This window comes from Phodopus roborovskii, unplaced genomic scaffold, assembly GCF_943737965.1.
Source record: "Phodopus roborovskii unplaced genomic scaffold, PHOROB, whole genome shotgun sequence".
Classification (NCBI taxonomy): Eukaryota; Metazoa; Chordata; class Mammalia; order Rodentia; family Cricetidae; genus Phodopus; species Phodopus roborovskii.
The window spans coordinates 34,655,128-34,671,127 of NW_026126540.1; the positions used below are offsets into that span (position 1 = coordinate 34,655,128).

A 16,000-nucleotide genomic window follows, 5' to 3' on the forward strand; every position below is an offset into this window, starting at 1 on the left:
AAGAACTACAAAAGGAAAGATGGAGTGGATGGTAACTGTTTTCTGTTTTTATTTCTAGAACCATTTATTCTGGCTTCAGAATTCAAGTCCTGCCTCTGAGCGAGTTAGTTCAATAATCTGGGAAGGAAATGAGTGCAAAAAGATGGACATGTCTGTGCTGGAGATAAGTGGCATCATCATGAGCCGGGTAAGAGTGTGCTTCATGGAATGGGCTGTCCAGTAAAGGTCTATTTAATGGCACTGGCTAGTTTTACATTAACTCGACACAAGCTAAAGTTATCTGAGAGGAGGGAACCTCATGTAGGGCATTTTCTTATTAATGGGGAAGGCCCAGCCCATGGTGGGTGGTACCATCCCTGGGATGTTGGTCTTGGGTTCTGTAAGAAAGCAGGTTAAGCAAGCCATGGAGAGCAAGCCAAAGCAACACCCCTCCATGGCCTCTGCATCAGCTCCTCCCTCCAGGTTCCTGCCCTGTTTGAGTTCCTGTCCTGACTTTCCTCAGTGAAGAACTGTTACCTGGAAGTATAAGGGGAAATAAACCCTTTTACTTTTACAAGGGGAATAAACTCCCCAACTTGCTTTTATTGGTCATGGTATTTCATTACAGCAAAAGTAACCCTAATTATTACAACTTATAACTTTGATTTAGAAACAGGTTTTGAAGCGGTCTTTTGTTGGTAGACTTTACACTTCACACTTTGCATCATTAGATGCTCAGGTATGCTCAGCAGTCATTCATTACTGACTGAAGCCTAGTCTGCAGCAACTCATATAAGTCTAGATGTTCACACCATCCCCTCTTTGGTGCTGGAGATTGATACTAGGACCCTTTACATGCTTAGCTCTAATGCCAGGCCAAGTCTTTCTGTTACCTTTTGTGTAGTCCTAAGATTCATCTTTTATATTCTAAATAGAATTTGAATAAATACTTTTTGTAACTCCTTTCCCTATGTAGTACTGATGGAGATTTTAAATTGGGTTGCAGGTCAATGCATATCAGCAAGGAGTTGGCTATCAGATGCTGGGGAACGCTGTTACCATTGGCTTAGCATTTTTCCCGTTTTTATATCGACTTTTCCGAGAGAAGAGTTTTGACCAACTAAAGTCCATCTCAGCAGAGGAGGTCCTGACCCTCTTCTGTGGTGCACCACCTGTCACACCTGTTATTATTTTGTCTATAATTAATTTTTTTGAAAGGTTGTGTCTTACTTGGATGTTTTTTTTCATGATGTGTGTGGCAGAGAGAACATATAAGCAGGTGAGTGGACAAGCAGGCAGCATTTGGCACTTCTGCCTCCATCTGGCATTCCATGTGTCATTTTATTTCTTTGACTTTGAAACTTTGCATTTAATGTTCATATTGTTGACTATTTGAAAAATACATTATACTCTGAAACTTTAAAAATACTTAACTGTTCTTTGTCAATTTCATACAGTATAGTATACTTTAATTGATCTATTACCCTCTCTTATTTGCCCTCTCACTCCTACAGAACCCCCTTTTCTTCTCACCAAGTCTCCTTTCTATTTGTATGTTTTTAAAAAATGACCTGAGTTTTATTAGGTTGCTTGTACAAGTCTGGTGTGGGGTTATTTAGAGCAAGACAACTCAGTGGGTATACCACAGATGAAAAGCAACCTATCCCCTGGCTCTGTCTTATGCCAGTCTATGTAGCCATGAGTGCAATAGCCATGTCATCTGAAATTCTGCTGAAGCCTGTATGTAAAAACCAGTGGTATATGATGCTGACTGCTCAGCATCAGGACCTTGTATTTTGTCCATAGCACATACAGTGTCAAAGTCATAGTATTTTTATAAAAAATGGCCAGGTAAAGAAATGGACTGAAATCTGGTGAGTTATGAATTGAGGGTTTCCTGTATTGGGGATGTGCACAAGGAATGTAATATCTGAATGGAAATACAGTTCTGGAATCAGCTAGAATTGTATGTAAATATTAGAGGTTGTGAAAGTTAAAGATTCATTCAAAGTTCCTTGAATATTCCTTGCATGCATTGAACATGTGCCATATTTGGAAGAAGTGTGTCATTGTGAGATGGGCTTTGAAGTGAGCACTGCTATCTTAGGGAATCACTGGATGAGAATTTCGATTTTGTTTAACACTTTAAATATCCCAGGAATACTATTGATGGTTATTGAACATGAAACTAAACAATGTACATTTAATTTTGTGATTTTTTTTTTAAATCTCCTTTAGAGATTTTTATTTGCAAAACTCTTCAGCCATATTACTTCTGCCAGGAAAGCCAGGAAATATGAAATACCTCATTTTAGACTTAAAAAGGTGGAGAACATTAAAATATGGTTATCGCTGCGCTCCTATCTGAAGGTGAGCTATTTTGATTAACTGGGATATTTGCAAGGCTATGGAAAACATGTGCATTGATGATTTTGGCCACAGTTAGTTGCTAAGTATGTGGGGCTTTCTTGTCACTGGCACATGATGTGGCAGCTGCCAGACCTGCTGGATGCCAGTGAGACATGGTGTACTGAAAAGATAGTAGTGGTATGTAATAAAGGAAGGGGAAGAAAAATAGTGGTTCCTATGACAAAGGACTAAGGATCACATGCTTTTCTGATTGGGAAAGATCCTAGCTGAAAATAGTAAATAAATTGGCCTCTTAATTTGGCAAACATGGCTTTTAGTGTGTGAGGTTGATGCCTGAAATGTGTTAAAATGCTACGTCAGAAATTTTCCTTACGCATTTATTTTCACATGAATGTAGTACAACTCAATGCTCACGGTGTGGGGGCTGTTGCTCTTTGCCCATATCCTAAAACATTAACACGTGTCTTGCTCCACAGAGGCGGGGTCCACAGCGCTCAGTGGATGTGGTTGTGTCATCCGTCTTCTTGCTGACACTTTCAATTGCCTTCATTTGTTGTGCACAGGTAAAAGTTTCATGTCTGTTCTAACAGAAGGGGGCATTATAGGCAGTGTCCACTTTTTTTTTTTTTTTTTTTTAGAGCAGGCTCCTGTGTGCTCAAGTATGTTTTAAATGTATCTACATTCCTTTGGCTATTTTGGATACCTGCTATTTTTTTTTGTTAACTTTTTGAAGTAGGAATGTTGAGGTCCTTGAAAACTTTTAGATGACTTAGCAATTTTTGACTGTAAAGCTGTCACCCTGATGGTTGTAAGTAGTATTCTACCCACATTCTTCCTTCAGCGTTGTTACCTCTCACATTCATTAACTGTTCATGTGCTTATTAAATTTTGGGCTAACGTGTCCTTGTTTTTACTTTGTAGGCTATACCCTATTACCTGTTTGTTTTGCTGTCTAAACTGTCCCACATTTATCTTCTTTCTTAAGCACGTTTGTTCTTTCTGTATTGTAAGAAGGTATAAGCTTCCCACATATTTTCCCAGTTGCCGAGTGGTAACTGCAGTGGTCAGAGAAAAGATTCAACTGTTTTGAGTCCTTTAAAATGGGTATAGAGTCATCTTTTATTCCTTGGCATTGCTGGGTTCTATTAAATATGTCATTAGTACTGTGGATTGTGTCTGCCATTGCTGAGAGCAATGCTCTCTATGTACTGGTTCCTCTAGTTACCATAATTACACTGCTCAAGTCACATATTCGGTTTGGGGTTGCTTTTTATTCTTGATGGAAGTGTGCTTAAACTCATGATTGTGGAGTTGTTTGCTGCCAGTTTTTGCTATAAGCATTTTTGTTCCCTTGGTTTGTTTGAGACACATTCTCATTATGTAACCCAGGATAGCCTCAAATGATGGCAGCAGAAAGAGGCAGACAAGAGGATCAGGAGTTCAGAGAGGCTATCCTTAACTATATAGCCTGGGTTGTGTTGGTCCCAAGGATGCAAGTCTAGTCTGCAGGGTTAGTAGCAGGTAACCCTATTGCTAAGCCATCTTGGCAGCTCCTGGTTACCGTTTCTTATCCAGTCTCATAGCCATAATCTTTTGTAGTACCTGATCTATTTAAATGTAAAATAATTGCTGTAAGTACAAATACTGTTTACTTCCTGTTTGGCTCACGATTAGTTTTTTTTCTGTCTTTTGTTTATTGATTTACTAATATTCCATTTAGTCTTCTCTGTTTACTTCTACATTTGTTTACTATTGTCTGAGTAGTGACCTCAGAAATTAGCTTAGTGTGAAGTCTAATTAAATAATTGCTTCACTATAGTCTAATTTATACTTCCTTGATAATGCCAGGATTTTTAAAGATTTATTTTATGCATGTAGGTGTTTTGCCTGCATATATGTCTGTGCGTGACATCTGGAGTCTCAAAGAGGGCACTGAATTCCTTAGAACTGGGATTACAGACAGCTGCTGTGTGATGTTGGGAATTGAACTGTGTTGTCCGGAAGAGCATCCAGCGCTCTTAACCACTGAGCCATCCCTCTACCCTAATGACAAGATCTTAGAGCACTGTTTCATTTATCAATTCTACTTTTCTGTTACTTAAATTTATGCACATTTAAGGCCTTGAAGCTGTTAATCATTATTTTGTGTAGCTGGTTACTTCTCAGATGCTGCTGCACACCCCATTGCTCCCTGTGTGTCTGTTTGTGTGTCTCCTGCCTGAGTCCTTTCCTTAGTGCTCTGTTAGCCCTGGTGTGCTAAAGATGAGTCCTTTCCCAGTTGTTCATTTGAAATGTCCTTTTTTCTTTTAGTTTTGAGATGGGGGTCTCATGTAGTCCTGGCTGGCCCCCAGTTTACTATGTAGACAAGGATAACCTTGAACTTCTGATCCTCCTGCATCTACTTTCCAAGTACTGGGATTACAGTTGGGTGTCCCCACTTCTACTTTTTGATGGATATTGTTTGGTGGGAATAGGATCCTCGGTTGCCAGCTATTTGTTTTCTTTCGTTCTTTCGTTCTCTCTCTCTCTCTCTCTCTCTCTCTCTCTTTCTCTTCCTCTCTCTCTGTCTGTCTCTGTCTCTCTCTCTCTCTGTCTCTTTCCCTTTTTCTTTTCAGTACTTCTAGGATATCCTTTTCTTTTTCTTCTTTGAGACAGGGTCTCATTATTTAGTCCTTGCTGGTCTGATACGCCTTATGGATACTAGGCTGACCTTGAACTCACAGAGCTCCCATGTAACCTCTGATTAAAGGCCTATGCCACCATAACTGGCTTTGTTGTCTTTGGGCTTCCATATTAGCCTTGCTGTTGCTTTGTGCTTTGTGGCCATTCAGCTGTAATTTGTGGGATTGTGTAAGGATCATGTTTCTTGAAGGACTCAATAGCTGCTGTCATTTGTTGCTTTCCTCATCTTGGTTATAGCTGATTGACCACAGTGACCTGAACCCAGACTGAGCTAAAGAGCTTTGCTCTTTCACAATCAGAGTTAAGGACCTGAGGTATTGGTGACAAGTCTTGGGAAAGGGTCATTCTGGCCATGGGATCACGATAAACCAAGGCTGGTGTTGTGGAAGTTCTGGGTTCCTGAGAGGCCTTAGAGTTGGTCAGGGGGATGGAAGAATGTGAGCAGCTGCTTGATGACTCCTGCTTATTACAGATCCGCATTTGGCTTCTGCAAGAGTTCTCTGAATAGTTCTTCAAGAAATTATTCTAACTTTCTTGAGTGATATGTTTTACTTTGAAGTCAATAAATTTTAAAGTACTAAAGCTTTAAGACATAGTAGACACTCAGTGCTGCCATATTGCCATGCTATTATCTGACTCCTAAAATGGACTGGCTTCAGGGACTGTACTGCTGGAGCTTGTTAGACAGATAGAGTGAGCATTAACAGTTTTAATAGTAGTCACCATGTGCCTGCAAACACACTGGTGATTCAGAGAGCTGGAAGTTTGTCATTTCTTACCTTTGCTCTTTGTAGACCCTTGCCATCTTTCATGAACAGGGGGAAAAATAAACTTGGAGAAATACACAATGGCTAAGTAAGTAAATAATACCTTACGAATATTCAACTTTTCTCCTTCGAGTCTCAAAATTGTGGATTGCTGGTAATGTTTTCAAGTTGACACAGGAATGCTTCTGTGATGTTAAGACAACTACTGAACTTTCTGGTCTTTCGATAGGTTCTTCAAGGCCACAAGACATTCCTGAATGATGCTTACAACTGGGAGTTCTTGATCTGGGAAACAGCACTGTTGCTTTTCTTGCTTCGCCTGGCCTCACTGGGGTCAGAAACCAACAAGAAATACAGCAACGTTTCCATCCTGCTCACTGAACAGGTATTGATGGGTCCTGTCAACTTGGCCACTGGTTACAGGTACACACTGTGGTGATGATGTTGAGGACTAGAATTGAGTCACCATCTGTGACCTCACATCATGTCACTTTGCCACTCCTATTATCTTTTTTACTGTGTTTAAAATGAGCATAATTCCCTATCTCCTGCCGAGGACTGGGAGGATGAAGAACTAATGGGCTGGAAGTACTTTGTTATACTGTGAAAATATTGTTGGTAGTAAGGGAACATGTGAGCACACACTAACATTGACAGATGTTCCTTGTGACTATGGAGTGATAATAATGCATTTTCTTTGGTAATTTTTATTTTAAGTTCAAGTTTCCCATAAACATGAAGTAAAAACACTTGGGATAATTAGTTTTTGTTTTTTGTTTTTTTTTGTTTTTTTTTTTTTTGTTTTTTTTTGCCTCAGATTCATAGTGGATAATTCTTCCTTTAGGGAAAAAATAAGGAATTAGTAAGTTAAAACAACTATCTTCTTTTCTCTCCATAAATGTTTATTGAAGCTATTAGATTACTTGGGGGATACTGAGAAGAGTAAGACATAGGCTTTGAATTCAAGGAATTTGAATGCTAATTATGTTACAACTAGTATTTTTTGTTATTTTGATACTTAAATTGTTATATCAGTAATCCTTTTATTTTCTCTAAGTAGCTTTTCTTTGCCAAAGAGTTGCTGCTAGTAACAGTTCTCAATCTTGTGGGTCATGACCTCTTTGGGGGTTAAAGACCCTTTCACAGGGGTCATCTAAGGCCATTAAAAACAAAGATATTTACATTATAGTTCATAACAGTAGCAAATAAATCAGTTATGATGTAGCAATGAAGATTTTATGGTTGGGTGGTCACTACAGCATGAGGAGCTGTGTTAATTGTATTAAGGGCTGTAGCATTAGTAAGGTTGAGAACCACTGTGATAAAGGATGGGGATGGCTCTGTAGTTGCTGAATCCATAGATACAAACTATATTTTACTTAAGAACATGACTGTCAAAATGTGCCAGATTTTATGCAATGTGTATTTTTTTTCTGTAAAATTTACCTTACTCTCTTTTATTATTTAGATTAATTTATATCTTAAAATGGAAAAAAAGCCAAATAAGAAAGAACAGCTCACTTTAGTGAACAATGTATTGAAGCTGTCCACTAAGTTGTTAAAGGTAAGTAATCTCTCACTTACACTCTCACTCTAGTGTAGATTAGTCAGCTCCTCAGCAAAACCAAGGGTAGAAGAGGTCACCACTGGAGTCAAGCCAGAGCTGTACAAAGCTCCCTGAAGCAAGTCTTGGGAGAGTGGCTCTCATTACCATCCTGGGCTGTCTGTTCAGAAAAGGAACAGGTCTCTTGGGGTGGAGGTTGAAGATCACTGGCTTATTCATGGGGATATCCCTCAGGGATACAGCTTGATCATGGAAAAGCAGACCTCTTTTGTTTGCTTAGCTCTGGTGAGTGACTACCAGCATGGCCATGCTTCCTGCCATCTCTACACATGCTACTGTGAAGAAGGCTGCTGGAGGTACAGATACTACAGCCTCACAATCTCCTGCCACATGACTGGCTTCTGTGGCTGTGTCCTCAGGCCTGTTCCCAGAGACACTAACATCACTGCTGTCATTGGGCCCAAGAAGCAGTTGCTTGTCTCATACTCATTGATGCTTGCCTAGGCTGGAGTTGCTCTGGTGCTGTGGATGTCTTCTGAAGGTTGCCCTTCATGGTGAATCCAACACCTTCATCTCTCTAATGATTGATTTGTGTAAAGAGCTATGGCTGCCAGTTCTCTTTGCCAGACATTCACCTACCAAGCCAAAAGTCCTACTTGTCTCTGTAAACAGGGCCCAGGCTCTGGCTGCTGGCAGCCCAGTGTCTGGGTGTAAGAAAAATGAAGTTAATTAAGCTTGTTTTGAATTGAGACATTAAATTCATGTTTACTACTTAGAAAAGATCTCTGACAGTGCTAGGCAGTATAGATTCAGAATGCATGATGGGAAAGAATTTTCAGTTCCATCCTCTAGGTTCTGTAGGTACTCTTGTGGGTTTTTTTTTTTTTTTTTCTTTTTGGGACAGTATAACTACATATCCCTGGCTGACATGACATTCACTGTGTAAGCCAGGCAAGCCTTGAATTCACAGAGATTTACCTGTTTCTGACCCCCAACTGCTGGGATTAAGAGGTACCTTTTTTTTTTTTTTTTTTTTTTTTTTTTTTTTTAAAGTACTAATGACTTATTGCTCCTTTCCATTTTTAACAAGGTTAGGCCATGAAAAAGTTAGTGAGTCCCTCACAGATCTCTTTGAAAGTACCTCTGTAGTATTAAGGAAAGTGTCATAAGCAGCATCCTCATATAAGATTTAATACCAGCATGGACTAAGATGACTGTTGGGAAGCTATGTTTCATTTCAGCCCCTCTGTCTTTGTAGGAGCTGGACACACCATTTAGACTCTATGGACTGACTATGAACCCCTTAATCTACAACATCACAAGAGTAGTCATCCTTTCTGCCGTCTCAGGGGTTATAAGTGATCTTCTAGGATTCAACATACGAGTACGTGTGATCACTGCTCTAGCTTTTTCTCTTTAAAAGTACTGTATGTTTTCATGGAACCAACTCTTAAGGACATTGTGCTTGGTGCTTTGCAGGCCTTTCAGCTTAGCTTTTCTCATTTTACAGAAGAAAAAGACTGTACTCTTGAGCAACTAAAAATCTAATTTTGAAATTCATGTCAATAGTGTGGCAGGAGGGAACATGTTGCTGTGACCCAGGGAAATACAGGAATGATTGAAAACCTGCAAAACATTAACTGGAGTGTGCTACTTTTGATCCTGAAGTATTTATTTTTTCCTCCTTCTGCTATTAGAATTGTTATTTATTTCTCCCAATATAAATGGTTCTTGCTATAGACCACAGAATTATGCAGTGAGAGTTGAGCACATGCTTCAGGGGTCAATTAATCAGAGATGCATATCTCATGGAGGACAGACCTTGTTTAGCAAGGCAATGAGGAATATTGTCACCAGAGATGCACATCTCATTAGCCTTATCTGCAAGACAATAAGGAATACTGTCTTCTGAATGTGTTAGCTGACCTCACTGTAGACTCTTGTGTGCAGAACTTTCCCTCACATAATAGCTTGGGGATTTTTCCCATAGCACTACAGTGTGTTAATTGTTTACTGGGCATAATTTCCTCTATGCATTGGTATATTGGGTGACTCCCCCTAGCAATGTGTGATTCTGACAAGAAAGTAATCACAGTCAATACTTTTCCTCTCTCAGCCAGGTCTTTATAGAAACTTAGAAGTCTGTCCTACAATTATCTTCCTTGGTGGACAGTTGGTCAGTGTTAGAGGCACTGAGACCTCAATTGAGACATTCACAGACACCCAAGGACAAGAATTATAGCATGTTTGAAGTTGTTGAGCCATAGCCCTTAGAGAGTTAGAGAACAAGAGTGTCCAGGATTCACTCTGCCAGCAGACAGGGAAGTGCGCTCCCAAGCTAACCCTGCATTCACCTTAAAGCAAATCCTTAACTCTTTGGTCTATTATAGCAAGATTACCCTGAGAGATAGCATAGGGTATAATCCTCAGAGCCAAAAGGCTCTTTTTACCCAGCTAATTTAGTGCCAACAGGAACCAGATACCACATACTGCCCCTCTTTGTTTACACATGTTGCCTAGTTACCTGACACTTCCTCCACCCACTGGAGAAAAGCAGCAGTCTGAGAAAAAAAGATGATTCTTGCCCCGCTTCTGATTTTTACTTATAACTTTTAGCTTATTTATCTAGTCACACTTAAGCAAATGCACATGCATTCCCTTTTTAAATTTCCTTAATGACTTCATCTTTCTCTCTGTCTTAATTGACCTCCTTTTCCTTTAAGAAGTTCTTAAAGGCTCCCACTCTGAGCCATAAAGAAAGGCTGACAGTTACCAATTTGTGTAAAACTTTTATGTTTCTATGACCCTGAAAAACTCTAGCCTTGTACCTGGATAGGGCCAGAGAATTGTTGATGGTAAGTGTACTTAAGCTAGAAACTTTCACAGCACAAAAAAGAATAAACAGCAAAACAATAGAAAACAGTAAAGAACAGAATAGAATGTCAGAACAACAAAGAGCAAATGAATAGAAAGAACATGTTGTGAAAAGGTTTTTTTTTTTCCCCACAGCCCTCTGACTTTAGTTCCTCCACTTATTGTAGCATCTCTTTTGAACCCTAAGCAAAGCCTTTAAGGCTGGATCTTAAAAGTCTTTAATAGGTTCTTATGGAAATCAGTTGGGAAGTTCCTTAAAAAATGAAAAATGGAGCTAGCATATGACCCATCTATTTCACTCTTAGGCATCTATCCAGAGAACTCCATTCACTACCAGAGAGATATTTGCTGCTTTCATTTACTATAGCAAAGTGGAACCAACTACTTGTCCTCCAACAGATGAATGGATAATGAAAATCTTGTACACCTATATAATGAAATACTATTCAGCACTAAAAAATAGAATGTATAATATTAAGTGAGGTCATACAATCTCAAATAAAAAACTCTGCATGTTTCTCTCATGTGGATACTAGTGTAAAATATATACATAGGCATGTATGAACAGGTGTACTGTGAATACAGTATAACATGTAGAAAGAAAAACAGGAGGTAAATATTATGTATGAAAAGGATATGAAAAGACATAAAGCTAGTGATTTTACTAGTGATAACTTTGTAATGGATCTTTTTATGTGTATGTACAGTGGATAAATGCATAAAAATACAATTCAGGGAGCTGGAGAGATGGCTTAGCAGTTAAGAGCACTTGTTGCTTTTGCAGAAGACCTGGGTTTGGTGTTTGGTACCCACATGATGGTTCATACCCATTCATAACTCCACTTCCAAGGGATCTGATGTCCCTTCTGATGATGGGCACGCAAGCATGTGGTACACATACATACACGCAGGCAAAACACTTACAAAAAATAAAACTTAATCCTTAAAAAAGTAAATGATAGTGAAAGTGTAGCTGGAGATGGCAGCTCAGACTGTTCACTGAGGTGTGGCAGCTTTGCATCTGCTAACCTTGCTGTGTGGTAGTTTTTATTTTCAAGTTCTTTATAATAAATTTTTGATAAAACAGTAAATGGTTCTTGGTTCATAGTCTTAAGAATATACATCTAAATCCCTCCTATTCTTCTTACAGCTAACTGAGTGTTTTTGTTTTTTTTCTTTCTTTTGGGTGATTTCCTTTTCTCAGCTGTGGAAAATTAAGTCCTAAGCTGAGTTGTGTGCCTGGACTCGTTTCTGGCTGGTGTTAATGCTCATCCACTGAGGACAAAGATGGCTTACTGAAACCGGCGACTCCACCTGCTGGCTCGGCTCGCATGCTTCTCTGCTCAGCCAGCCTAAGGAAGGAGTGGCGTTCCCAGAGGGGCACATCCTTTCCCTGGGCACGTGTGCTAAAAGCCTGCACTATCATGGTTCTCAAGCCACATGAATAGTCAGCAAACTAAAGCCTGCCTGATGGTGATGTGGGGCTTTCTGAGTCAGGACATTTATCCTGGACCCTCCAGTATTGTGCTAGTAATATTTATTGGAAATAGTCTTCTGGGTAACCATGGTAGGTGCCTAAAGCATGAAACAATTATCTTTTATTGGAAATGTGCAAATTCAGTGCTTTTCTATTATATTCTATGGATTGGGGATTTCTCTATCAAAGAGAAAAACTATTTTAGGTTGAATCTAAATAAAAGAACTTTACTGGAGAATTTCAGTTTCTAGGCTTTTTTTTTTTTTTTTGCAGTGAGGGTAGAAAAATATAATAACCTTTTAAACAGAATTTCTGTTAATTTGAAGAAAATTTTAATTTATGGGTTTGAGTTAATCTTGTAACTGTAGTTGTTGGTGGGTCATGCATACTCATGAGTAATTCAGCCATGTCCATTGGGTAGCATGGTTTCTCTAATGGTTTGCCTGCTAGGCAATGTCATGTATCCAGTCTTTAGTACAATTTCAGGTCCTCAGTGTCTAATCATCGCCACACTGTGCCTTCGACGTAGGTTTTCTTACAAGCATCTCATTATGCAAGCGTCTCTTAGTGGAAACCCCAGCATTCTTGCTCATGACGCTCTCTCTGCTTTGAAGAATTTCTTGAGGAAGACTGGAAGTGTAAACACCTTAATGGTAAGATTTTGTAGAACTTGATAATCTCCTATATTGCTCATATATTTTAGGATTGGTTATACATTCTTTATATCTCTTTATGTATCTAGATATTTTGCATGTGTGTATATTTGTACACCATGTGCATGTCTGGTGCCTAAGGCCAGAAGAAGGCATTGGATCTCTTGGGACTGGAGTTACAGATAGTTGTGAGCTGCGATGTTGGTGGTAGAGAGCAAACTCAGGTCCTCTGCGTATACTGTTAACCTCTGATCCATCCCTTCAGCCCTGGTTATACATTATGCAGGGAAGTTGACGAACTCAAAGATGAGCTTCCTAAGAGTCCACAGATTGTACAGATCTTCTCTGTTTGCATCCTTGTCCCTGCTACTAACTAGGATAACTACCTAATGATGTTGTTCCAGTTTGATAAGATTATATACCTTCCTTAGCACCATGCAAAATACTTAGCTGTTAATTTCACTATAAATATTACTATCTGTACCCTTTTAAAACAAATATAGGTAGTAGATCAACCAGAATATTCACCCATCCCAAGTGCTAAGAGGAGCTATATTTTTTTCCTTTCTTCTTTTTTTCTTTTACAAAAGTTCCATTGATGTGTATGTGTTGAAATGTAATGCTCACGTTTGTGTATGCATGCATGTGAGGAGTTCAGTAAAGCAAGTCCAGTGTCTTTCCTTTGAAGCAGGGTCTCCTGAGCTTGGTTTGTGTTCTTCCAACAAGGCTGGAGCCAGGCAAAGCCAAACAGATGCTCCTGTCAGCACTCCCTCAGGGCTGGCTTGTAACGTGGGTCCTGGGATATGAACTCTGTTCTTCATTATTGGGCATAAAGTGCTCTGAACTGCTGAGCTGCCTTTCTAGCCCTAGGGGATGTGATTCTAGAAGCTGATCTGTAGACACCTCAGGCCTCAAAGACTCACAGAAAGTGGCTGACCATTTTCCATAAGGAACAATTGTCTCAAATTTAACATTAAGTTTTGCAATGTTTATAAAAAGCTGGTGCTGTTTTCATTTGGTAACTTTAGAGTGAATTAGAGTACTTTACCTTGAGGATTAGCTTGGATGATGATTTTTGTAGTGTGTAAAAGGCTTGTGTTTTAGGCGGGTAAACATATATACAAAGGCAACTGCTATTATATCAGTGTTGGAATTATTTGTTGCTCATTTGCCTGCCTTACGTTCAGTCACCAAATCTGCATAATTATCTATGGTGCTATTTTGTTTATGATACAACAAATAAAGCTTGCTTGAAGGTCAGAGTGCAAAGCTAGCCACACTAGTTAGCCATAGAGGCCAGACAGTGGTGGTACACAACTTTAATTCCAGCACTTGGGAAACAGATAGACTGAGTGCTGTTAATTCAAGGCCACTCTTAGCTACACAAAATTGATCCAGTCTAAAAGAGAAACAGCTCACACAAAGGTGATCTCAGCACTTGGGATCCCACACCACCTTTCATCTCAGCACTAGAGAGGAATATAAGGTGGGAGGAAACAGGAGCTCAGTGCAGTTGGAGGTTTGGTGAAGACAGATGTAGTGGAGACAGAAATGTAATGACAGGATCATCCTTTGGTCTGAGCATTGGTAGAGGGGAGAACCCTTTAGTGGCTGGCCGCTTTGCTTCTCTGATCTTTAGCTTCAATCCTCTTATCTGTCTCTGAGGTTTTATTATTAGGAACAATTAGAATTTGTGCTATAATTATCTTCTGATCACTTTGTGCTTCTCTGTTCCCATTGCCACCCTCTCTAATTTGACATTGAAAACAATATTTATTAATTATACAGTGTTCTGCATGCATGTATGGTTGGACACCAGATCTCATTATAGATGGTTGTGAGCCACCATGTGGTTGCTGGGAATTGAACTCAGGACCTCTGGAAGAACAGCCAGTGCTCTTAACCACTGAGCCATCTCCAGCCCTTTTGACGAACGAACATTTTTACTTATGGCTTCCTCTCCCTCTAATCTAATCTAATCCAGTGTTGCTGGTGTTTTTGCCTGTTATGTTTTTTGTTTTTTAAGGTGGTAGATCTTTTGCAAAATATGTCTCATTTGGAATCCATTTATAGTTTACTGGTGGTGGTGGCATAGGCCTTTATTAATCCCAGCACTCACGAGGCAGAGGCAGGCAGGTCTCTGAGTTTGAGGCCAACCTGTTCTACAGAGAATTTCAGGACAGTGAAAGCTACACAGTGAAACACCATCTTGAAAACGAAATAAAAGGAAAACAGAACAAAAACCATAGTTTACTGTCATTGTGAAGATAATCCAAATATTTTTAGATAAGGTATTTAAGCTTATTCTATTGAAGTATTTCTAAATCTTTTATTACATATAAAGGATTGAATATAAGATTTTAGGTTGTAAAAAGTAGTTGCATGCTAGGGTGGTGGTGCACACCTTTAATCCAAGCCCCCAGGAGGCAGAGGCAGGTGGATCTCTGAATTTGAGGCCAGCCTGGTCTACACAGCAAACTCCCTGGTCAGCCAGGGTCACATAGTAAGACTTTATCTCAACAGCAACAAAAAGTTGTCTTATTGCTTCCTGGATTGCATTGTTTCTGACCAGAAGTCTTTAATTTCTGTTCCTCTTTAATAATGAATCTGCTGTTTAATTTTGGCTGCTTTTAAGATTTTAGTTTTACCACTGAATTTGTGCAATTGAATTATTTGTGTTGGTATATTTGTTTTCATATTATTTGCGTTGGGCTTTGTTATACTTAAGCAATTTATGGTTTATTGCTCATAGTTTCATATGATCAGATCACAAAACTTTTTGGCATTAAGAAGTAATTATTTTTCTGCATTCTCCTCTGACCTGTCTTCTTTTGAAACTCAAACCCATCATGTGTCTATTAGGTTGCTTGGAGCATCCCTTTTAGTTCACCGAGGTTTATACTTTTCAGACTTTTGTTGTTTCCCCATTAATTTAGCAGACACATCCAGCAAATTACTGTTAATTTTATAAGATGAGTTGTACTATGTAACCAAGGCTGGCCTCCATCCAGCCCCTGGTCCCCCGTCTGTCAGCATCACAAGCATGTGCTATGATTTCTGCTCTCTCCAGTACATTGTTCAACTGTAAACATTTGATTTAATCTTAAAAACAAACAACAAGCCTTCCATGTCTCTCCTTTAAGTATTTATTGTGTTGTTTCTTCATTTGGGACATGTTCCTGTTTTACATGCCTGTTAATTTTTTTATTGGTTGTGAATGTGTAGTGTTGGGAGTGAGGTGTTATGGTACACATGTATTCTTTTTTGTAATCTTATTGAGCTTTATTTTGAAATGCAGTTTCTTGAGACAGGACATTTCGAGAATTATTGTTAAGCATGTAGATGTGAAGGGGTAGCTAGACTTAGGATAGTTCTGCTAAAGCAGCATTTTTCTATGCATTGCACTTGGTCTTCTGTTTGTGAGGAAAGAGGTTTTCCTGAGTTGGTAGTATGGTCCCAGCCCTGTGTGGTCTTCAGTATTTTCTCTGCTTGCTTCTTTTGGAGGTTCATTGTGGTTGGGTTCTCATGTGCTTGCTTTACCAGTATTCATCTAAAACTGGGCTACCCTTCTGCATGTGTCTGGAGCTCTCCTCCTCTCTGAGCAAATGCAGTTTCTGGTGCTGGTCCCTTCACG

General features: G+C 39.3%; 1 protein-coding gene across 3 annotated transcripts in view; it reads left to right on the top strand.

The window, feature by feature from the left end:
- Positions 1 to 11,951, top strand: part of Phtf1 (putative homeodomain transcription factor 1) — a 41,697-nt gene extending 29,746 nt beyond the window's left edge. For all 3 annotated transcript variants that reach the window (XM_051198767.1, XM_051198769.1, XM_051198768.1), the window contains 8 exons: positions 59 to 187; positions 986 to 1,258; positions 2,218 to 2,349; positions 2,826 to 2,912; positions 6,028 to 6,183; positions 7,267 to 7,362; positions 8,621 to 8,746; positions 11,441 to 11,951. In XM_051198767.1, coding sequence (XP_051054724.1) covers positions 59 to 187; positions 986 to 1,258; positions 2,218 to 2,349; positions 2,826 to 2,912; positions 6,028 to 6,183; positions 7,267 to 7,362; positions 8,621 to 8,746; positions 11,441 to 11,461 — 1,020 coding nt within the window. In that variant the 3' untranslated portion in view covers positions 11,462 to 11,951. The remainder of the gene's footprint in view (positions 1 to 58; positions 188 to 985; positions 1,259 to 2,217; positions 2,350 to 2,825; positions 2,913 to 6,027; positions 6,184 to 7,266; positions 7,363 to 8,620; positions 8,747 to 11,440) is intronic.
- Positions 11,952 to 16,000: the final 4,049 nt, after the last annotated feature.